The sequence below is a fragment of the Strix aluco genome, chromosome 1, assembly GCF_031877795.1.
Source record: "Strix aluco isolate bStrAlu1 chromosome 1, bStrAlu1.hap1, whole genome shotgun sequence".
NCBI classification, from domain to species: Eukaryota; Metazoa; Chordata; class Aves; order Strigiformes; family Strigidae; genus Strix; species Strix aluco.
The window spans coordinates 37,948,486-37,969,501 of NC_133931.1; the positions used below are offsets into that span (position 1 = coordinate 37,948,486).

The 21,016-nt window shown below is 35.9% G+C and overlaps 1 protein-coding gene across 15 annotated transcripts in view; it reads right to left on the minus strand.

Annotated features, from left to right (window-relative positions):
* Positions 1-21,016, minus strand: part of CSPP1 (centrosome and spindle pole associated protein 1) — a 67,615-nt gene that overhangs the window by 5,263 nt on the left and 41,336 nt on the right. For 13 of the 15 annotated variants that reach the window (XM_074817781.1, XM_074817799.1, XM_074817765.1 and 10 more), the window contains 13 exons: positions 20,696-20,848; positions 18,322-18,434; positions 17,098-17,247; positions 15,731-15,877; positions 14,806-14,910; positions 13,620-13,686; positions 12,255-12,375; positions 11,421-11,566; positions 10,745-10,885; positions 5,390-5,430; positions 4,837-4,900; positions 758-867; positions 423-573 (listed from right to left, as the gene is read on the minus strand). In XM_074817781.1, coding sequence (XP_074673882.1) covers positions 423-573; positions 758-867; positions 4,837-4,900; positions 5,390-5,430; positions 10,745-10,885; positions 11,421-11,566; positions 12,255-12,375; positions 13,620-13,686; positions 14,806-14,910; positions 15,731-15,877; positions 17,098-17,247; positions 18,322-18,434; positions 20,696-20,848 — 1,509 coding nt within the window. Of the gene's footprint in view, positions 1-422; positions 574-757; positions 868-4,836; positions 4,901-5,389; positions 5,431-10,744; positions 10,886-11,416; positions 11,567-12,254; positions 12,376-13,619; positions 13,687-14,805; positions 14,911-15,730; positions 15,878-17,097; positions 17,248-18,321; positions 18,435-20,695; positions 20,849-21,016 lie in introns of those variants that run through there. The other 2 variants (XM_074817806.1, XM_074817852.1) reach the window with 2 other exon arrangements.

The window sequence follows — 21,016 nt, forward strand, 5'->3', positions numbered from 1 at the left end:
GTTGGCCCATAGACATCTGATTCCTGGGAACGCCAATAATCTCCCACAGGCACCCCATCAACATCAATCAGTCAGGAGTTTCATTTCCTTCCACTAACATTTCAGCCGTCCAGCTGAACATCCACATCTTACTGCTAGCAGTGACACATCGCAATATCAAAAGTGGTACAGACAGGACAAGTACTAGTGGCTGATCAGACAGGAATTAGAGCAGCTTTTCCTACTACCCTCCTCTAAAGTTACTCTAAAAAGCTGTGTTGAAGTTTGCTGGGGAACCTCTTGCACCAGCTACAGAGCTCTACAAATAGTTCCTATGTTTGAGCCAGCTACTCAGTGCTCAAATAGAGGCAGTCTATTAATATTTATTCCTTTAATTACTGTAATTAGTATTCACTGCATCATGTCTACTACACGGAGCATACCTAAGTAAGGAGATTTCTGCTGGAGCTCAGTCAGCCTGTGCAATCGTTCTTCATTCTTGCCTTTCAGCTGATCAACATCGAGGCTGAAATTCGAGTGTAAAGAAAAGCTGTCAGGCTGCAGCAATGGTGCCTGGCCTGCTGGAACATCCTCCTGCAGAAAACCCCAAAATACACAAATCTTTCAGTTAAATAGCATCCTTTTGAAAAGGGCAAATAGCTATACATGTACACCCTCAGTATTCATATCATCTAGCCACTAAGGAACCACAGGAACTGTCTGACTTAAGATCTGTGGTCCACCTTCATATTCAAGCCAATCCAGTTATCATACATACAGCACGCTCCAAAGCTTTCTGCTTTATTCGTCTCCTCTCCCTTGCAGAAGGTGGAAGCTGTGGTGACAAATTAACTTCTCCCAAGGCAGGAAATGTTTCCCCATTAGCACCTGGAAAAACAGGTGAAATCATTTCCAAAGAAATCAAAATACTAGTCAGTGTTCAAACCTGTTCATGTTTTGAAATGAGCCAATATATTGTACTTGATTTAATCACAGGAATCAAAGGAATGTATTCATTAGGACATCTTGCACAAAGCCAGTGATAAGCCAGAAGCAGACAAAGTACAACAGCAGCAAGGGATGAACTTCAAGCAAAGGCAACGAATATTGAGATATATATTGAGATCTCTCCCATGTAAAGGATAAGGCGTTTCACATCCTGCAAATCCACCATCTACCTTAGCTCACCGTATCATTTATACCTAGACCTTTAAAGAAAACAAGTACTCAAATGAGTATAGTATCCCTGCTTGAAAGAGAGAACACTAGGCAAATTGGAGGCATAAAGAAATACAATCATGTAATAAATTATGTATGTAAATATGTCACATGGAATATATAATGCTACATGGAATGATAATGTTACATGGAATATGATAACATAATCAATGACTTAATCACATATCCTTAGTCAAATCTCAGCCTTTTCGTGTAATAAAGTGTTCGAATCTCTTCATACAAAAGTAACTAAACTGTTGATCATAACTCTATCACATTACAGTGGGGGGAGGTTAATCTATTTTTATAATATAAATGAACCCTAAGGTGATGTCTCTGCTTCACACTCGGTTTGTCTATTTCCCCTTCCTTTGCTGATTCTGAAAACTACTTCAAATACAAACTCTTCCAAACAGGTACTTTTTTTTCTTTCCAGGACCAGTAACCACTGCTTGGGGGCTGGTTTATGGCTTTGCCACTGCTTGGTGGCTCTGTTTCTAGTTCAGTCCCTCTAGTAGCTCCAAGACCAGAGCCTCCCAGAAAAAGAAAGGACTCTGCTTAACAAAACCAGTACAGAAGCCATTACCATCAATTACTCTTTGTGACAACAAAGTCACCTTTTGGAAAGGCTCTTAGTCTAGTATGACACATTAAGTTAACAAAGAAAAAAAAAAAGGAAGATAAATGTGTGTAAATATATACACACACACACACAAACACACAGAGTACTGAACAATTCTGCATCATTCGTCCAAAATGACACACTGTGACATTAAAAATAAACCACAACTGTGGAAAGAATGGGTTTTTCATTTCCTAGCAATTTGAAAATAAATTTTAATGCAATATGTTATATCAGTCACAAGTTTCAAAGATCTTCAAATGAAATTTTAAAAGTAATAAATTATTTTGGTTGAAAATTAAAATACTTAGGTTTGAAAAATAAATTTGATTGGTATCAAGGAAGTTCAGAATAACAAAGACAGATTTTTTAAAAATTCTTCCATATTACCAGTTATTTTTTCTCTAGAAATAAAAATTTTATTCCCCTCTCCTCTTTTCCTTCCCCTAGTTTCACCAAAGGTACTTATGCTCTCATCACTAATGTTTCAAGTAAAAAAAAAAAAAAAATCAAAGCATAATTTTGAAATGGTATATGGCTAACAATCCAATTACCAGAATTCTAGCAACAAGATCAGCTGAACTTCATTATATTCAAAACAGTGCTATTACTCAGAAAAAAGGTTGTTTACTCATGTGAACTTATCACAACAGAAACAAAGTACAAGCTAAAGAATTTATTTGCACCTTCAGTGTTTCACCAGTGTAAGATGCTACCTGTCCCTTTAAGCATCTATCATTCAGATATTGCTATGCAGATGTGCTTTCAAATCACTACATTAAGACTAATGAATTCTAGGGTTTCAAGTAAGGCAAAAAAAGGGAAAAAGAAACTGATAAACATCTTTATTCCTAATTGCCTCAAGTTTCTGAGCCCTGGGAGACAAATTCATTTGTAATGCTGACATCTATTACAAAATTGAGTTAGATTTTAGAACGATGTCAAAAAAAAACCCAAACCACAGAACAGAGGGTTGTGTTAAGCTCTTCTCAGGAAATGAAAAAAATTGTTAAAATACACCAAAAGTATTTCACAAAAGACCCTCAAACAATGTGAGCAGCAGAGAGAAGGCAGCCCACAGATAATGAGAGTTGTTATTTTTCATTTCTGGGACGGAAGTCACCACATTCATATTTGGAATTTTCATAGCTATTTATAAAGCCCAAATAATGCAAAGGGTAACAAAGTTTTAGTTAGTGCCTACAGCTCAGTATTGGGGAACATGCTTTTCACCAGTCATAAATGATCTGGGAAAAAAAGAAAAAAAAAAAGGAGGGGGGGTATGAATAGTGTTGCAAATTAACTCCATCACCTCACTAAGCTGCAAGAATCAGTTGGATGGGGAGGAGGAGGAAATTGGAGACAGGACTGTAAATATCATGAACCTTGTGAAAGCGGTGAAGAAACCAAGCAGCACCCCGTTACACAGGTGGTAGATTCAGAGCCGATGGAAGGAGATAGTTCACAGAAGGTACAGCATGGAAATTTATCTACACAATACTGCTGATAGTAAACAGAGGGATTCAAAAACGCTGATTTCAACTCATGAAAGACAACCTATTAAAAATCCACCTTAGCAAGACTTATTAAGTGCAAACACACAGCATTTGGCTCAGGAAGCCTCTGAGCTACAAGTCACTGGAGGCTGGCAGAGTCCTCTGCAGTGTTGGTGCACGTCTGCCCTCCACCTTGTATCCTTCCCCATGCAGCTATTCTGGCGACCATTAGAGGCAGGGTATTTGGCCAGATTCTAGACTGATGGACTCTCCTAAAGCACCCTTTCATCATTTGGGCTGTAACTAATAAATAGTATTTCCCAACCTGAAGAAGAATGGATTGCAGACTACAGAAAGTACAACTGAACAAGCCCAAAAGCCCCATCCTGTGCCCTTCCCGATGCCAGGTTCTATCCTGTACTCCAGGACTTGCATGTGAACAGAATAAGCTTGAATACATTTCAAATGAAAAATTCTGCTTTTAACCAAAGCCAGAGATGACAATCATCGGTATATAGAAACATACTTAGTTTCATTAAAAAGCACTTGCAGGAATCTACTGCATCTCCCCTACAGCAAAGAATAAAACCTTGTAAGATGATTTCCCATAGATGATTGAAGAGAATTTCAAGGTACCGTAATGCCTACTAATGGAAAACAATGCCTAGAGGCCTGAGCTGGTTGTTTTTTTAAAAAAGAGGTCAGTTCTAGCCTTATTATTTCTAGTGAGTGGAAACAAAGCACATCTGAAACAGCACTTTTACATACACGCATATACAGGTTGAATGAAGAGACATAAGACAATGGGAGACATAGTCCTCTAATACAAAAATCTTAAGAAAACGAAAACCAATCTACTTCAGATGATTAAGAAGTGACAATGTTACAAGGATGATGTTTCAAGTTTTGTCAAATGAAGTAATGTTTGAACAGCAGAGAAGTAATTTAGAATGAATCACTATTTTATAACCATGTAATCATACTTAAAATCAAACATGCTTGTAAAACAAAAGAACAAAAATGAAGAGAACCGCTGGCTGCCCAACACTTTTATATTTCATTATGGACAGCTCATAACTGTAAGCTGTGATTGCCAATAAATTAATTTGCTGCAGAACAATAGAAGAGCATTACATATTCTACCACCATAACACACATGCTGAACAAATACCAGCTTTTCCTTATCCAAAACTGAGAAGATGTCAAAAAAAGCTCATTGACAAGGCTAACATCCCAGTCAGAGCACAATGAGCACGAAAAGATAATTCCTCATGAAAAGATGCGAAGTGGCAAGAGAGCAGCATCATTAATTCTAGGTGTGACCTACACAAATTCATTGCAGTACAATTCCATAAAGATCTGCATTTTAATTTGGAGGCATAATTTTCTAATACTTGAAAACAATCACCATAGCTACACCCACTGCAACTTTTAGAACAGTAATAATCATTCTAGAGACACATTAGATTAAATGACATGTTTGTAGACTCATAACATGGTTAAGGGGAAGTATAAACTCACCGATAAAAGCACTATCCGATTCCAACAGTGAATTTTTCAAGAATTCATTAGATTCATTCCTGAACTACAGAAGTGAAACAGAAGACATGCAAATTCAGATGTCTCAGTATCTTTCTTGGGCCAAACTATAATTAATGCAAATTAATTGCCAAACTTCTGCAAAGCAAACAGCAGCTTTACAGTGTTCTGTACTATTCCTTACTTTATGCCTATAAAAAAAAAAATACACATTTTTAAATAGTGTTTGTAACTGGTTTGGCTTTTTCTACTCATTCCCACCCCCAGCAGCAATCTAACTTCATATCAATACAAAATAAGTACCAATGAATATAAAAAGGAGTTAAATAATAAAACTATCTCTATATACAAAGACAAGTTGTATGTCAAGTTTAAAGAAGCTGTTACTCATTGTATTGACAAACAAGAGAAGTAAATAAGCTTGCTGTCTCGTTACTTAAGTGAAATTCCTTTATCCAAATCTGTGAAAGACACAATATTTCTCAGACTTGAAAAAGGCAAAATAATATAATAAAAAACCTGTTTTAATTCTTACCAGTCCCATGGTTTGTGGGTTACCGCCAGAAGCAGAATCATCTTGAACAACAAAAGCCACATAGACAAGGGACAAAATGATAGTATTGACATAAAAAGTTAATACTAAAACATATTAAAAGTTTTATTAGCATATTATTACAAAAATGAAGACCACTATGCACTACTACTTTAAAATTACACACACCGTAATGAATATTTTTAAAACATTTGAATGCAATGTTTATTCCCGTTTCCTTACGTCTATTTAAGTAGAATCAGAGAAATCAAACAGAATTCAGCAGTATATTATTTCTAAGAATGTTGAGCATGTGCAAGCCCTTCTTAAGGCCGGATTCATCAGTCCCTCCCAAAGATCAAACACACTTTTCACACTAGAACTATATTGCTCATCACTAATAAAAACCAACCATTTTGATCTTGTTCAAAACCCGATTTGTTATCCAGAAAAAGGAAGCATAACTATTTTTATGGCTATTGAAAACAAATTTTCAAAGATGTAATCACATTTCATTAAATGCTAAAATTGCACTAAACTGTGCTGAATTCTGAAAAATTTCTCTATACTGCAACAGTCAGAAGTACTTTTGTGCTTGTTTACAATATTGTAAACACTTGTTATAGAAAGGTCATGTCCAAGTGTTGACTGAATAATGTAAAAAAACATCAATTTGTGGGAAAGCAGCATCATTTAAGTCATCAAAGCAATACATTATGGCACAAAAAGTTGCTGCATGAATACCCAGTTTCTCTCTTTTATCCTCCTATGCTTCATTTGTTGATACCTTAGCATCTTTATTATTTCAATTACTGCATCTTAAACATTACCCAGTCACACAGCTAGCAAGAAATATTTTTTTCATCATATGTTCTGCACACTACTGAATCCTAGTGCAACTTGAACACAGTAGTGAGAAAACACAGCAGATTAAGTAACTTCAAACAAAAACAATTAAACAGAAACCTACATTTCAAAGTGTACCCAAGAACTCAAAGTCTATGGCCTTCTTGCTATAATTATCCTCCCTTCCCTAGTGTAAGTATTTTGGTTTTCTTGCCATCATCTTCACATACTATATTTTATACATCTCACATTTTTCTTATTTTAAAAACATTTGTGAATTAAAAAAAAAAAAAAAAAAGAGTGGAAGTTAATGGTATTCAACATCCCAGTGGTTGCTAGTTCCAAACTGCAACACTTTAAACTCCATCTGAACTTCACAGCTAGGACACAAAAATACCACAGTAAGGGAGAGAAATGTCTCTAATTCATCAATTTTTGTTTCAACTTGCTATGAACCAAGTAGAAAAACAAATCAATACTGTATCAAATTTCAAAAATTAGAGACATAAAAATTAATTATTTCTTCTATAATTAGGGATCACCTGAGCCATGTATTTCTTAACCCCACTGTGTATTTTGCCATTATTTTTAGTGGCCTACCAAGAACTAGATCGAGGGAGTCAGGAGTCTCATTTACATGTAGTGAAGTTGAAACATTACAACAGTTTTGTAGTTAAAACTCATGGATACTGAAAAAAAAACTTACTATATATTCCAGACATCTGCTTGCCAGGAATAGGCATGTTTGTGCAGCTAAACAGTTGTATTTATAGCAACAGAACTCAAGGCTAATCATGTTCTCCCCTAGGTGGGACACCTCAACAACCAGTTTGACTAGCAAGAAGGATGCCGTCTCACAATAAACTCTGCTAGATGAAATCAGTTCTCTTGCCTTCTGTCAGGGTGTAATAATCGGAGCAGGAGACTGCAGAAAGGCCCAAGAGTGAATGTAAGCTCAACATGCTGAGCACACTGTGCTTGCAGCTTTCACAGAGAGGTTGAACTAGACACTGATTATTTCACTGGAGACTTGTCTAAGGATAAAAACCTCAACTCTGGAGAGCACAGAGAACCATCCTGAAAGTTAATCTAACAATGACCTCATGCATGCTGGAAATGCAAAGAAGCAAAACTGAAGTTACTCTTCATACTTGGTTTAAGTCTTCAAATAAAATATTGAATAAGATAGTTTTTATTTCTTGCATCTCTGTCTAGCAAACTTACTCAGTGTGTAGCTGACATTCTGTCTAGCATCAAAAACCATAGCACACAGGCTGTCACTCCTCCTGGACTGACAACCAGCCTGTTCCTGATAGGCTACTCCAGCCAAGCAAAGCCCAGCACTGCAGTACAACATCATCAAACCTGCTCCTGTGCCTTTCCCTCCTATCCTCCAAAATAATAATCATGCAGAAGTCTGCAAAAGACTGCCTTATTTATAGGGACACAGCAAGCATTTTAAGAATTTGGGACATTTAAAAAAAACATTAATTTCTCAGGTTATAGCTCCACTATAGCCCACATATTTCTCTTTTACATAAAGAATTTAAAAAAAAAAAAAAAAGAAAAATCCTATCAGAAAGAAAATGGTATATAAAGCAGGTAAGGTAAAGAACACTTACATACAGCATGGGAAAACAGGTAAGCCTTTGCCACTACAACCTATAATATGACATTTCAGCCACAGTAGAAAAATACATATTGCTTTAATTCATCTTTCTTTCTGCCTTAAATCAGACAATAAAACCACTCATCTATTTTCAGTGAGGGGAAGATGATGAACTTGTCTCTGAGGAAAATAAACTGGAAATAGAGAAAATAAAGTGGAAATAGAGAGGTACATAGCAACTAATTAATTCTCTTGCTCAGTACACAGTGACAGACTATAAAGTTAAATGATGTTGTAAAACAGTAGAAGAGAGAAAGAGAGTTGAAAAGCTGCTCAAGAATCCTCTATAAGCATCAGTGGAAAATCATTTTAAAAATCAGCTGCTTGTCTACCAACTAATCTAAATTGTCCAAGGAAATGCCTCTCTAGGTTGTCACCATGTAAGCCTGCATTATTCACTCAGCATTAGCATATATCTAAAATGACTGCTTGTCCTTAAAATCAATGAAGAAGGCAAATTTACTTCCTAGCTGGTGGAGGTTCCTCTCCAGACAACATTAAAGCCTTCTCAGACTGGCCTATTGGAAAATATTCTAATGGCAGAAAAACAAAACCAAACCCCACACAGATCTCAGTTGAAGCTAGTGAATTGGCTTTTACCATTTCAGTCAATCTCACAAAGGGGAAGACTGAAGACAACCCTATGCATTCCATTTAGACATTAAATGATATTCAAGAGCTTGTAATTAACACAGATAGATGGTATAGATATGCTTATTTGCAACGGTGACATTATGTTATTAATAAGCAATATTCCACACATTGCTTGAACACCAGCACATCTGTCCAAGATGGAATACAAATCATCTTTAACACTAATCAGTGTGCCAAACAAAACACCCTGCAAGTAACTGTCACCATTCACACATTGGTATCAATTTTGTTAATCTTGCTCACATATGGGTCTATTAACTGTTAACACAAACAAGCCTCAAAGCATGACCAGTGATAAGAAGAGGCATTCAGTTTTTCTAAAGCAGCAGGGAAAGGTCTAACTATTTTCCTTTCATATGTGTATGGGGTTTTTTATGCCAAACTTTCACCTCATCTGTAAGGCAAAAAAAAAGTCAAAGGAGCAATCTGAAACCATACTGGGTGTCTGTGGCTAGAGTGGGGGCTGCAGAGGTGGCCTCTGTGAGAACATGCCAGGGGCTGCCCTGTGCCAGGCACAGCCGGTCCCACAACGGACCCACCGCAGGACACAGCCAAGCCGTCAGCTGAGCCTGCGGTGCCTCTGCAAAAGTCTGGTTAAGAAAGAGCAAAACGAAGCACAGCAGCGAGGCACGAGGGCAAAAGTGCGAGAAGCAGCCCTGCAGACACCAAGAGAAGGAGGAGAGGGAGTTGCTGCTCCAGGTGACGGAGCAGAGATTCCCGTGCAGCCTCTGGGAGAACATGGTGGAGTGGATGGAAAGTGCAGGAAACCAGGAGCAGCAGCGAGGAACCGCTGTGTACTGACCGTAATTCTCCCCCTGCCCAACCCGGTCTGACACCACTCGACTGCATCGAAGGGACTGAGCATAACCTGGGGTGGTACCAAGGAAGGGGAGCGGTGGCGTCAAGAGTGAAGGAGGCATTGGGGAAGGGGGCAGAAAAAGTGTGGACTTGATGTTTGTCTTTTTGTTTGCCACTACTCAAAATCAGTAATTAAATATTTATTTAAATTGATAATAATTAAGTTAATTTTCTCCAAGTTGAATCTATTTTGCCCACAACAGCAATTGGTAAGCAACATCCACGTCTGTACCTCAGCCAACAAGCTTTGTTCTTCCTGTTGCCCCCACTATCTCAAGGGGCAAGTGAGGGGGCATGAGCAGGCGAGCAGCTGGGTGGCAGTTTGGCTGCTAGCCAAGGCTAAGCCACCACAAAAATAAAGTTATTTTCTCTTCAAAAATGTAGTTAGGCCAGCCTGAATTACAGAGACAAACACTCTTCTGAGAAATTTGTACCTTGTACTCAAAACTGAGCTCATTTGTATAGCTGCAACTGAAACTTCTGGAAAGGTTGAAGCAACTCTCCTCATATTTTTAACATCTAAAATAATTTGAGATACTGCTCTTTCATGACTGTTCATAAAAGATATCTGAATGAACATTACATTTGGAATTAAGTGCAGCATGCAAAAAAGGGACATTACATTTACTTTTCACTACTTCTGCAATATGCAGCTAAAATATTTTACTATGTTAGGATGTTAATATTTTACTATATTAGGATGATCTCTATTAAGCAGTACAAGCATCATTTTCATTCTGGAACCTCAAACTAGTTATATCTTACATGTGGTTTCTAAAGCAAAACCTGTTTATGGATACAGATTTCTGAAACTTTGAAATAATCAACCCAAGACTATGGAAATAAAAGAAATTTAATCCATTAAAAGGAGACCAAGGTGAAGACAAGGTTCCATTTTAACCAATTCACAGTTCAAAGCCATCTACTTCTTCAGTGAGAACTGAAAAAATGCCACAAGGAACTTATTTGCTAACACTTTTATCACAAACCAGCTGAAAAGTTTTACTGTTCTGTGGTTTTTAAGCAGCAGTAACCAAACTACTTTTCTCTTGCATTTTTCTGAAGTATGAAGCACTAGTTAAACCGCTTTCAGGGAACCAAAGAAAAAGAGTCACAGTAATTTAAAAAAAAAAAAAAAAAGCCATTCAGTTTTTTTATGCTTTACATTATGACAGAATTTCAGCATTACAGTGTTTTATTTTGTTTTGTACTGCAGTGCCAACACTGAACTTGAAAGAAATAAAACTAGAGCTGGGGTTTTTAAATTCTTATAAAATACAAAACAAATAAACAAAAATAATTAAAATTATCTTAGACCATTCATTCCTTACCTTCTGTTTCTCTCCTCATTCTCATTCTGTCAAGTTTCTTCTGCTGCTCCCTCAACAGTGCCTGCTGTTGAATCTCTAAAGTCTGATCATCTTTTGGGGGATCAGGATACATGTGCCTCAAACCCATACGTGTTTCAGAATCTAGAGGAATGATACTAAATTTAAATTTCTCCCTAAACCAACAACTCTGAAAAACATTTTTAAAGAACTAGCTACAGATAAAAATAAAAATATTAAAAATAATGGTGACAATGGCCAAAAGGATGAACTACTTTAGCAATGATTTTACAATTTTACTATATTAAAAAATGTATTTTCTGGTAAAGTAGAAACAGAAAGTTACACAGAATCATATTTTGTTCACGGGTAAAAAAAAAATCAAATTCACTCTCCTTTCAGTAACATCATATCAAATGCATCAGAAGCAAGGACTGGAAACTGAGTGCTCTGAGCGATAACTCAGCATTACAATGCTGTGAATTGTGTGCACTTCTAGAAATGGCCATACAGAAGGATATACACACATACACAATGCTGTCCACAGAGTATGTTGTGTATGGGCAGTAGCTATGAAGGGGCTGATTTTTGTCTTTAAATCCTGGGTGGTGTGGAAGATGGAGGAAAAGAACAGATGTTTCACTACAGTTCTTCATCAATAACAAGAAGATCTACCTGCCTTTGTATTTAAGTTCATTAAATTCCCAGATATTCTGTATATTGACGGGATCTTGTGCCTCCTTTGATGAAGGTCGCCTTACTGGAGCCTGCAGACGAAGCCTGGCCATCTCAAATATGTCCTTTGGATTCCTCTCTCTCCTTCCACTTGAAAAGTTCGTAAAAGAAGCAGAATATAATTTAACACTGTAATATTAATGAGTTGGATGAAAATATAATATTGATAAAGCTCACATCTTTTATCCTTAAATATAAAAACAGGAAAATAAATTTGAAAGTGATGACACTGCATATTGTGTTATAAAAAGGCATAACCTACTGAAAATAAAAAAAACCCTCATACTTTATGGAGTGGAACTAAGACTGATGATCTGATGAGTCTTTTCCAACTAATTGGTATAATTAACTAATACATTTTGGAAGTAAACCATTTTTTTAAATGGTTTTTTCTTCAATAAGAAAGTACTACCACAACACTATGCTATTCATAAGCATATTCATCAGCAGTAGTACTGCAGTTTACAGGCACAAATTATGCTGCAGGAAAAAAGGTAATGAGATGAAATTCTGCCTTAGACGTCTGTTTTGGGCCACTCTCCAAGACAGAGCATCGCAGCTTCCAATCTTATCAGTACAGCCATTCTTACACTAATCTTTAGCAAGATTCTTGGAAAAAGCCCATACACATTAGAAAAAACTAAAGAAAGTTTTAGATACAAGTTTTATCTTTAGATTTTCATTTCACTCATGTATATTAGCCAACTAGCTACTAATACATAATAGCTTTGAGTTTCTGTGCAAAATCTAGTTTCTAAAACTGAAGATAAATTCTTACCGTGTAACTGGTACCTCATCATCACTGGCCACATTTAGTAACTGTTCTTGCAGTCGCCTCTCTTCACTACGAAGCTGTTTCCTCATCTCTGATAATTCATTTATCACATTCTTTCTTTCCTCTGGAATTTAACACAAATAATTTAAAAATAAGGAGTGTCAGAGACACTTTTCTCCCTACCTCATAAATGTAAAGTGGAAAAAAAAAAAAAGAGATAATGAACTGTTAACTAAAACACGGGTTATACAAACACAAGAATCACAGCATTTCATATACTAGAAATTAGGTCAGAGCTTGTATTTTGTATATAGGTCGTAAGCACAAGGACCAGATCCCCTAAACAGCAGAAAGCATCCAAATTTTAATGGAAATGTTGCACTGTATTTAAAAAAGGAAAAGCTATGAAATACCAGCAAGTGGGCACTGCCAGTTAATAGACTTTTTTTGAAATTAGCAAATTCACAGTCCTCAGAGTCCCAGAGGCAGATGACAGGAACTGAGGTGGTATCAGCAAGAGCACAACCTCATTTCTGTTTCCTGACTCAAAAGTGGGGTGTCTGTCTGCTCAGTGCAGACTCTCTTAAGTATTCAAGAGTTCTAATGTCAACACTTATTTTTAGTATGTGCTTATGTTGACTTTTTAAACTACTTTGGGTCTAAGCTGTTTTTTTGTGGTCAGGACAGCATTCCTCCACAAGTTAGAACAGTTTCATAAATTCCTTATTTTCCAAATAACATGCTTAATAATTTGACATGCTACTGACTTTTTTAGTCTGAGTCCAGAACCTAGCAGGCTGAGGGGTTAGCATTTGTAAAAAAGAATCAGAAGAAAAATAGTGCTTTCCACCCACATATTGCACAGTTAACTAACATATAAAGAGCAAAGGAGATCCTCCCAGCATCCCTGAATTTTAAAACCTCCAGTGAAATCTAAGAGGAATGAGCAGAGGATTAGGCAGACTAACAAAAGCAGAATTTAAGAGTTAGGACTGCAGTGCTCTACACATCATTGGTCTAATCCATTACTCAACCAATCCAAAACTCCCATTTCACAATGTTCTGGTCACAGTGGTCACCACTGTCCTGACTGAAAGATCCGACACTTCCCATGCAGACTATTCCATGAGCAGAGATTTTAGAAAAAAATATTTCCCGATGAAGACACATAATAAATGCATTTTTTATTTTGTATTAATACTTCACACATATGATACTAATGCAGTGATGATACTAAAACAGAGAGAACACCCACACAGAAATGCAAACTTTTTTTAAGATTATTCCTTTGCAGAGAAGAAAGATAACTGTAACTGAGAACAATTTCACTGTAACAGAAAATGAGCTTGTAATAAAGACAATACCTACCAAATGCACGCAACTGATTTCTTCTAGCAGGGACAGGTGGAGAAGGAACCCTTGGTTGTGGAGGATCCTAGTGATCAAAATGAATATGAAATGTCAGTATGTCAAAGGAAAAAAATATAGCAGACGTAAGTACATTTTATTTCCTTACTTTATGCCCAATTTACATTACCTACCACTACTACTGGAAGACAGAATAGTAACCTTACAGGTTGTTAATGTCTAAGGTTTTTTTAAATCTGACCTTTAAATGCATAATCCAAATTACTATGATAATACCTATAATGCACTATTCAGAGATCTAAACAAAGCTATACCAAGTACTGCAAAGCCACAGAAATAAACTGACCTTCCTCCAAAGCATTCTTAACATTTAAGCAAAGCAACAGTTTTAATCAGGTTTAAAGACTTACTTAAAAACATATTCTGAAACTGCACTATAAAGTATTTTGCCAAATTATCATTTTCATGGAAAAATAATTTTTAAAATTTTTAGCCTAGTTCATATAGACAGTTGGTAAAAAAACATTTCCAATAAAAAGTCAAAAGTGTAGCCTGAGATTCAAGACAATTATTTAATCTACTCTTCACAGAAGAAATTTATTTTTTAAAAAATTTGTCCCAGGGAAGATTAAAACAAGTGAAAGAAATGAGTGCTCTCAGGACCACTACTGTAACTCAATGCAAAATACTCTTACTGTAATGCAAAAAAGAAAGTGAAGTGTATTAGGAGTTATAATCTTTTTGTACCTTCAAAAACATAAAGATAAGACAATAATGTCTGTAGCTAAGAATCAACATTAAACTTCATGCCTGAGCTAAGTTCTCCTCTGGGTGAACACAATGAGTTGCTAGATTAGATGTAAACTTTCTTATCCTAAACCTTGAGACTGCTAGACCCTTGGTAAGCTGGACAGAGTATCTACGCTCAAAAATGAGGTGCTCACCTCTACAGAAAATGTTCATGCAGAAAAAAAATTAAAATAACACACTCCAAAAAAAAGGTATTCAATAATTTGAATAAAACTGAACATTAAATTTCAAAGCTGCAAGACTGGCTAACATTAAGACTGTCTCCAGTTATTTGTGGTATTCCAGTAATAACTGACAAACTTTAAAAAACCTGGTAGGATTTCATATACTGTACTGTCTTAAATAAATCAGTAAATGTTGACTATAAAAATCATACTTGTGCATAGTAAGACAAATGACTCTCAGCAGAGGGAATCCTTTCTTCTCTTCTTATTGATTTGTTCTGAAGAGCAGGAACGATGGGAGAAGGCTGCCTTGAAAACTGCAAGGAGGAAAGCAAGACTGAAATTACATTCCTATAGATTCTGAATAAAGTATTATTTTGGACAGGAAGAGCTTGGCTAATATTTTTCATTTGACAGAAAAATGCTTTTGCTTGTCTTAATTGAATTTTTCTTGTATTTTATTTGTTTTCAACTCCTAACTGCATAAAATTATTGCCAAAATTATTTAATCTGGTTTTATTTTCTACCTGTAGTAACTTTAATACTCGTTTTCTATGATGTAGGTTTTTTAATTTATGGTTAAGTTACATATCTTTTTTTCCTCTAAACACTTCCATTGTATCTGTCCATTTTAGAGAACTTTCTAGAAGACAAAGAGTTTTGTAATTTACTTAGATTTTGTCCATCAGAATTCTATGTGATAAACTTCTTACATCATCCAGGTCAAAGGAAATTAATTAAATTACGAAGAACGTAACTGTTAAAAATGAACAATTCTCCAGTCCTCTAAATTATATAACTATTTTTATTTGTATTTGGACCTCAGTAAAAGCAGGCCATGGTACTTCACAGCAGATATAGAAATCAACTATAGAGTGCAGCTTCCTCTTCTTTATCTTGTTTTTACCACTTTTTTTAATGCAAATTTGATCAGCAGGCTAGGTTTCCACTGCAGTATGTCTGATTTTTCAATCAGCTGTTCTCTGTGTGTGCACTAAGTATACTGTAGATCGATAAACTAAGAGAGGAACAACACTGAAGGTAGAAGTCTAAGAAATTATGCAATTTCTTTAAAATTCAGTTATTTTTAAAAGTTAGGAAGAAGTATTTGTATCTTAGAAAGTTACTGAAGCATACCATCTTCTTTTCCTCTTCCATCTTTTCTTTCTCAAAATATTGTCTAAGTTGTTCATCTTGCCTTTCTTCTCTTTCTTTTCTTCTTTTTTCTGCCTCTTTTTGCCTCTCCTCATCTAATCGAATTATTTCTTTATTTTTCAATCTTCGCTGTAACATAAACATTATTAGTACATATAAAAGACTCAACATTATTAAAGATTAGCTTTTTTTCCTCTGAGAAGTTAAAATTACACATCAAAGTGATTAGTATGAAATGAAAAGCATATTTCATTAGGCTGACTTCAAACACTCAAATTAAAAACTATGCCATGCAAATATTAAACATCTGCAGTCCTGGCTCTGCTAACATCATTTAACAGAAATCCTAATAACTTCAATAAACACCACTTTGTGTCCCCAGATCTGCTGCCAGTTAAAGCTAAACTGTAGGAGTCATTTCCAAAAAATTCAGATTCAAACAAAACATACTGCACACATGCACCACCCTATCACAAGCCCACAGAGAAATTACCATCCGGTCTCAATTTTAGTCTTCTGTCTGTGAAAAGCAATGATACCAGTTAGCTTTCTACTCTATACTAGACCAGCTCTATTATCCAGAAGAAAAGATTCATCCAACTAACTTGCTCATACTAAAGAAGAGAATCTAGAATTCTAAGTGTTCTGTCCTAGAAATCTTGAAGTCCTACATCCTGAACTGATCTCTCATAATCCCACAGGGTACTGAAAGATTTTTCCATCTCTGATGGCCTTGAGTGATTTTCCTACAATTATTTATGTGATTCTGAATTATGCAAATTAATTCAATTTTCCAAACCTCATAAATAGATCTTTTGGATTTTAATTAAATCATAAATTTACTTCCATGAAGAGTATTCATTAGATTTGCTTGCCATTCTCTTTCAAAACAAGTAGTATTCTTATCTCAAAGATACATTCTGACCAATTCAAAAAAAGGCTTTACAAAATCTTCCTGTATAGCTACATTCAGAATACTAATAATTCCATGAGAGCTAGATTTAAGAGGCTAACAAAAAAAAAAGTTTTGTTTTGTTTTTAAATTCACCAATTGGACAAAGCTTTTTATTGGCCTCACAAATAATTTCTTTTAAAAATAAGAGCACCACTGTCAATTATAGAACAATACATATTTTCTTAAAAGAATTAACAGTACTTCAAGTGGTAGCATACCATAAAGAGTGAGAAGAATGTGCTAGTTCACACAACTTTCTACCTCTCCTCTGGCCCTTTTAAAAACAAAGAGCAATTGACAGGACACTTCTCAGTTTACCTTCTTAATCTAGAGGACAAATGTTACAAAGGGTTAGTTTAAGATGGAAAAAAGTCAAGGTATCAAAATACTGCACCTCCTCCTCTTTCTTTCTTTTCTCTTCTTGTTCAACTTCATATGCTTTCCGAATTTTCATCCTCTGTTCAGCTAGTCGTTTCTCTTCTTTTTCGTCTTCCATTCTAAGTTTTTCTCGCTCTGCTTCTTCCCTACGTCTCTTTTCTTCAATCTAGAAAATAAAGCAAAGATATATTCAACTGTCAATAGCCACCATGATCTTCTATGGACTTTTGCAGTCGAAGACTGCATGGAGCCACTGGAATAATTCTAGAGCCAGTCTTATGCTTCACCTCCAGAATTCTTTTAAAATTAGATGATATTTTACTACTACTTTCTGGCCACTATTTACTGAACCACCCTCCAGTAAGAGCACTGATCATAAATGCTACTAATAAAACCTGCATATTTCCTAACACTCTACTCCGGATGTGCTGGAATATCACTTTTCTTCACTGATTAAATAATGGAAGATGGGAAACCAAACCAAAAAAGACAGAGCAATTACCTTTTTCCTTTCCAAAAGTGTAATATTTTTAGACACGGCTGTGAGAGACTTACTGAAGTCAAAGGTCTGCCCATTCTTTATTCTTTCTGGCACCACTACACATGAAAAAAACCTTGATCTTTTCTTTTTAAGAGATCCACGTCAAACTACTGTATGACATTCATACTCTATTTTAAATTATCTAGGATCTCTTTGATATTGATATTTAATTAAATTGGTATTTAATTCTTGTGGCATAAGATTATATGCGAAGTATTATGGACAGAAGACAGAAGCTAGTAGAAGAACAATCACGTGTTATATACCCATCAATAAATAACTATATTATTATTATTGCCTCACTGATCACCATTTCATTCTGATGAACATGCATTTGTATCATATAGACTTCCAAAGGCAAACAACTGTTTCTTTAAATATTTATGTATGCAAACTTGTACTGTATACAGAGTTTGAGAACTCAATACTGTATTTAGACAGCTATACTTAGAAAAAAAAAAAAAACCCAGAATCTAGATTAATGAAGCCAACTATTAATAGCATCATTTTTATAGGCATTTCTTACGTAAGGCAAAATCTGAGAGACTCAATAGCATATATAGCTCTAGGTACACCTCTTGTGCACAGAATTAGCTATGACTGGATAAGGTCTTTGGTCAGCAGTACCATATTTACTTTGATTATAATCCCTCTTTTAAAAACTTATTTAACTAGATGATAACCGGTATATGCATTCACCTGTAGACGAAGAAAGTTCTTGTATGACTCCTGTCGCTTAAGATGCTGTGGAGATGGTGGTTCACCAAACACATTACCTCGAGCAAAAGGAGAGGTCTGTGCAAATGTAAAACCTAAGGGAGGGGAGGAAGTTAAAAATCAAAGCAAATCTAAGACAACAAGCCAGAGTGAAGAAGCAGGAATCTGAGATACTTATAGCTATAGCTGAAAACAGTAGCTGGGATTAAAAGTTCTTACATTGTCTGACTAGAATATTGTCAGATTTTAACTGCTCAATTAATTATGTCCAAGCAAGTTGTCTTTTTACAAAATTACACCTATAGAAATCATATATTCTACTGTCCCATCAACAGTTTAGTATCTAAAAATGTTACCCGTAAGTTAATTAGAGTAGCAAAGTTTTTACATCTCATAACTTTACTGCTTACAATTACTCTGATTTAGCACACATAGTTCTGTTCCTTGGGTCTATTCACTCTTTAAAAACAGAACATCTTAACAGAACAAATATTTAGGTAAAATACCAATGGACAGTACAAAAAACAAAGCCCAAAACTGGCAAATAAAATTCTAAGCAGTCAGAAAATTGAATTCTGCCAGCATAAGGTGCCTTCCATACTATGAAGTTTGAAGTGTCAGGTTTTCTTTAGCCCCGAGTTACAAATGCATCATAACCATACAGTCCCAGAAGCTCTAGCTAGGAGGATTAACTCAGAAACCACACAGAACAGGTTTTGCAGAACAGGATCCCTACAGGAAGCAGAAGAGAAAGGAAGCAAGTAAAGGAAAAGTAGATTAAGTTGTGTTGACTTTTCAGCTGACACAGCACGTTCTTCATTCATATCATATCTGCTCCAAAGGACAGTGCCTCAGAGATGTGCAAGAGCCATAGCTCCACTGAGCTGAAATGAACGCAGCTGTAGCTGTTCTCATGTTCCCCCCTTACATTCCCCTACAAGGAGATGTACCATCCAAGACAGATGAAAGCAGAAATAACACATACACTTATTCCCATAGGAATGCATATGCTTACTGCTACAGCCTAGCTTCAGGAGCACGTGCTTGCGTACCAAGGAGTACACTTTGAGGTCAGTATTATTTTTCCTTACAAGGAATCACTGAATTCTTCCAAAACATAACTAAATTTACATGTGGCTCTTTCAGGATAGATTTCCTTCAAACTGATATATTCCATGCAAAAAATCAGAATAAAGTTTATATACCATTTGAAAGGCATGGACACAAGACAGGCAAGTTACTGTGGAAGGTATCAAGGAATGAACTTACTGTGTACCAACTACTATCCTGCAAGTTCCTCTTTTAATGGGGTGGTGTACAAAAAAACCCCACAAAAACCAACCAACCAACACCCAAAACCTACATAAAGCCACTTTACTGCCTGACTAATCAAATGGAAGATACAAGACTATAAAGATCGCATTGTGATCTGCACCACCTCCTGATCCCAAAGCAAGTGATCTAACCAGGGGACTCTTTGCTATTCTGCATTATTACTTTATTGGCCTTGCCTGTTTCACTTCTTACTAAATGGTTAAACATAAGCTGTATTAGGGAGAAAGCAAGAGGGGGGACAGAACAAACAAAAAAACTGATTCTACAGCCAGTGGTCAGGACACTGAATTGCAATCATGCAAAGTAGATCCATGCCCCAAATACCATGTAATTCTTCATATAGAAGTGCAACAGTTCAGACAGGAGAAAGAAAAGAAGCATGTAAGTTAACTTGAGAAGACCACCACTGATCCTGGCCTTTGTCCATCCCAGACTAGGGGCAGGTCTGGAGTACCACAGCTCTCATTTAGATGTCTCACAAAACATGAAAAAGATGTATTAGAATTTTAAATAGGAAAATAAAATAAAATCCCTAAAACTTGGAGGCAGTGCACAGGGCTGCATATGTACCCAATCTACCTGTAACTTTTTAGAACTTGTTAACCTATTTACTGTACCAATTTCATCTTAATCTGTAATATCATACACCTGCAGACCCTCCTCCTTGTATTCTATCTTCTCTCCTGTTACACATTTATATTTTACTGTGTCATTTAAAACACAAATATGTATGAAGATTTGATTAGATAATACTGAACATGGAAAACTAATAGTTTTCCTGACCAGTGCTAAAACAGTTATTAGTTATCACTACTATTAGTTATCACTAGATAAGAAAATACATTTTCAGTGCACACAGTGACAGCAACAAAGAAGTTTGGGAAAGGAGCATGATATTGACTTCGCAGGTAGCGAGCACTAATACTATCATAGAACTGCTAGAAAGGAATAAGGAAACTAGAGAACTTCGATCACTAAGACCTATAATTAATTAGAGCTGTAATACAGTATTCTTAAAAACCTGCTATTTTATTTGTAGAGGCTTCTGTGTTCTCAGGTCTCGGGGAGGCCAAACTTAGGTCAACAGAGACAATAGCCCTTTTATCTTCATATAGTCTTGCCTCTGGATTAAGATATGCATCTTCATTTTGCTTGTGCATCATATTCAAGTCCGCTAAAGGAAAGGGGAAATAACTGTTTATAATGTTTTGTTCTCATAAGAGGTACATTCACTATAGATTCTCAAAAATACAGGGATTTTTGAGCAGACTCCACTTTTCCTGGGCATACCACCTATGGGAACAAAAAGTTTCAGCAAAGACAAGAACATAGAAGCTATAGG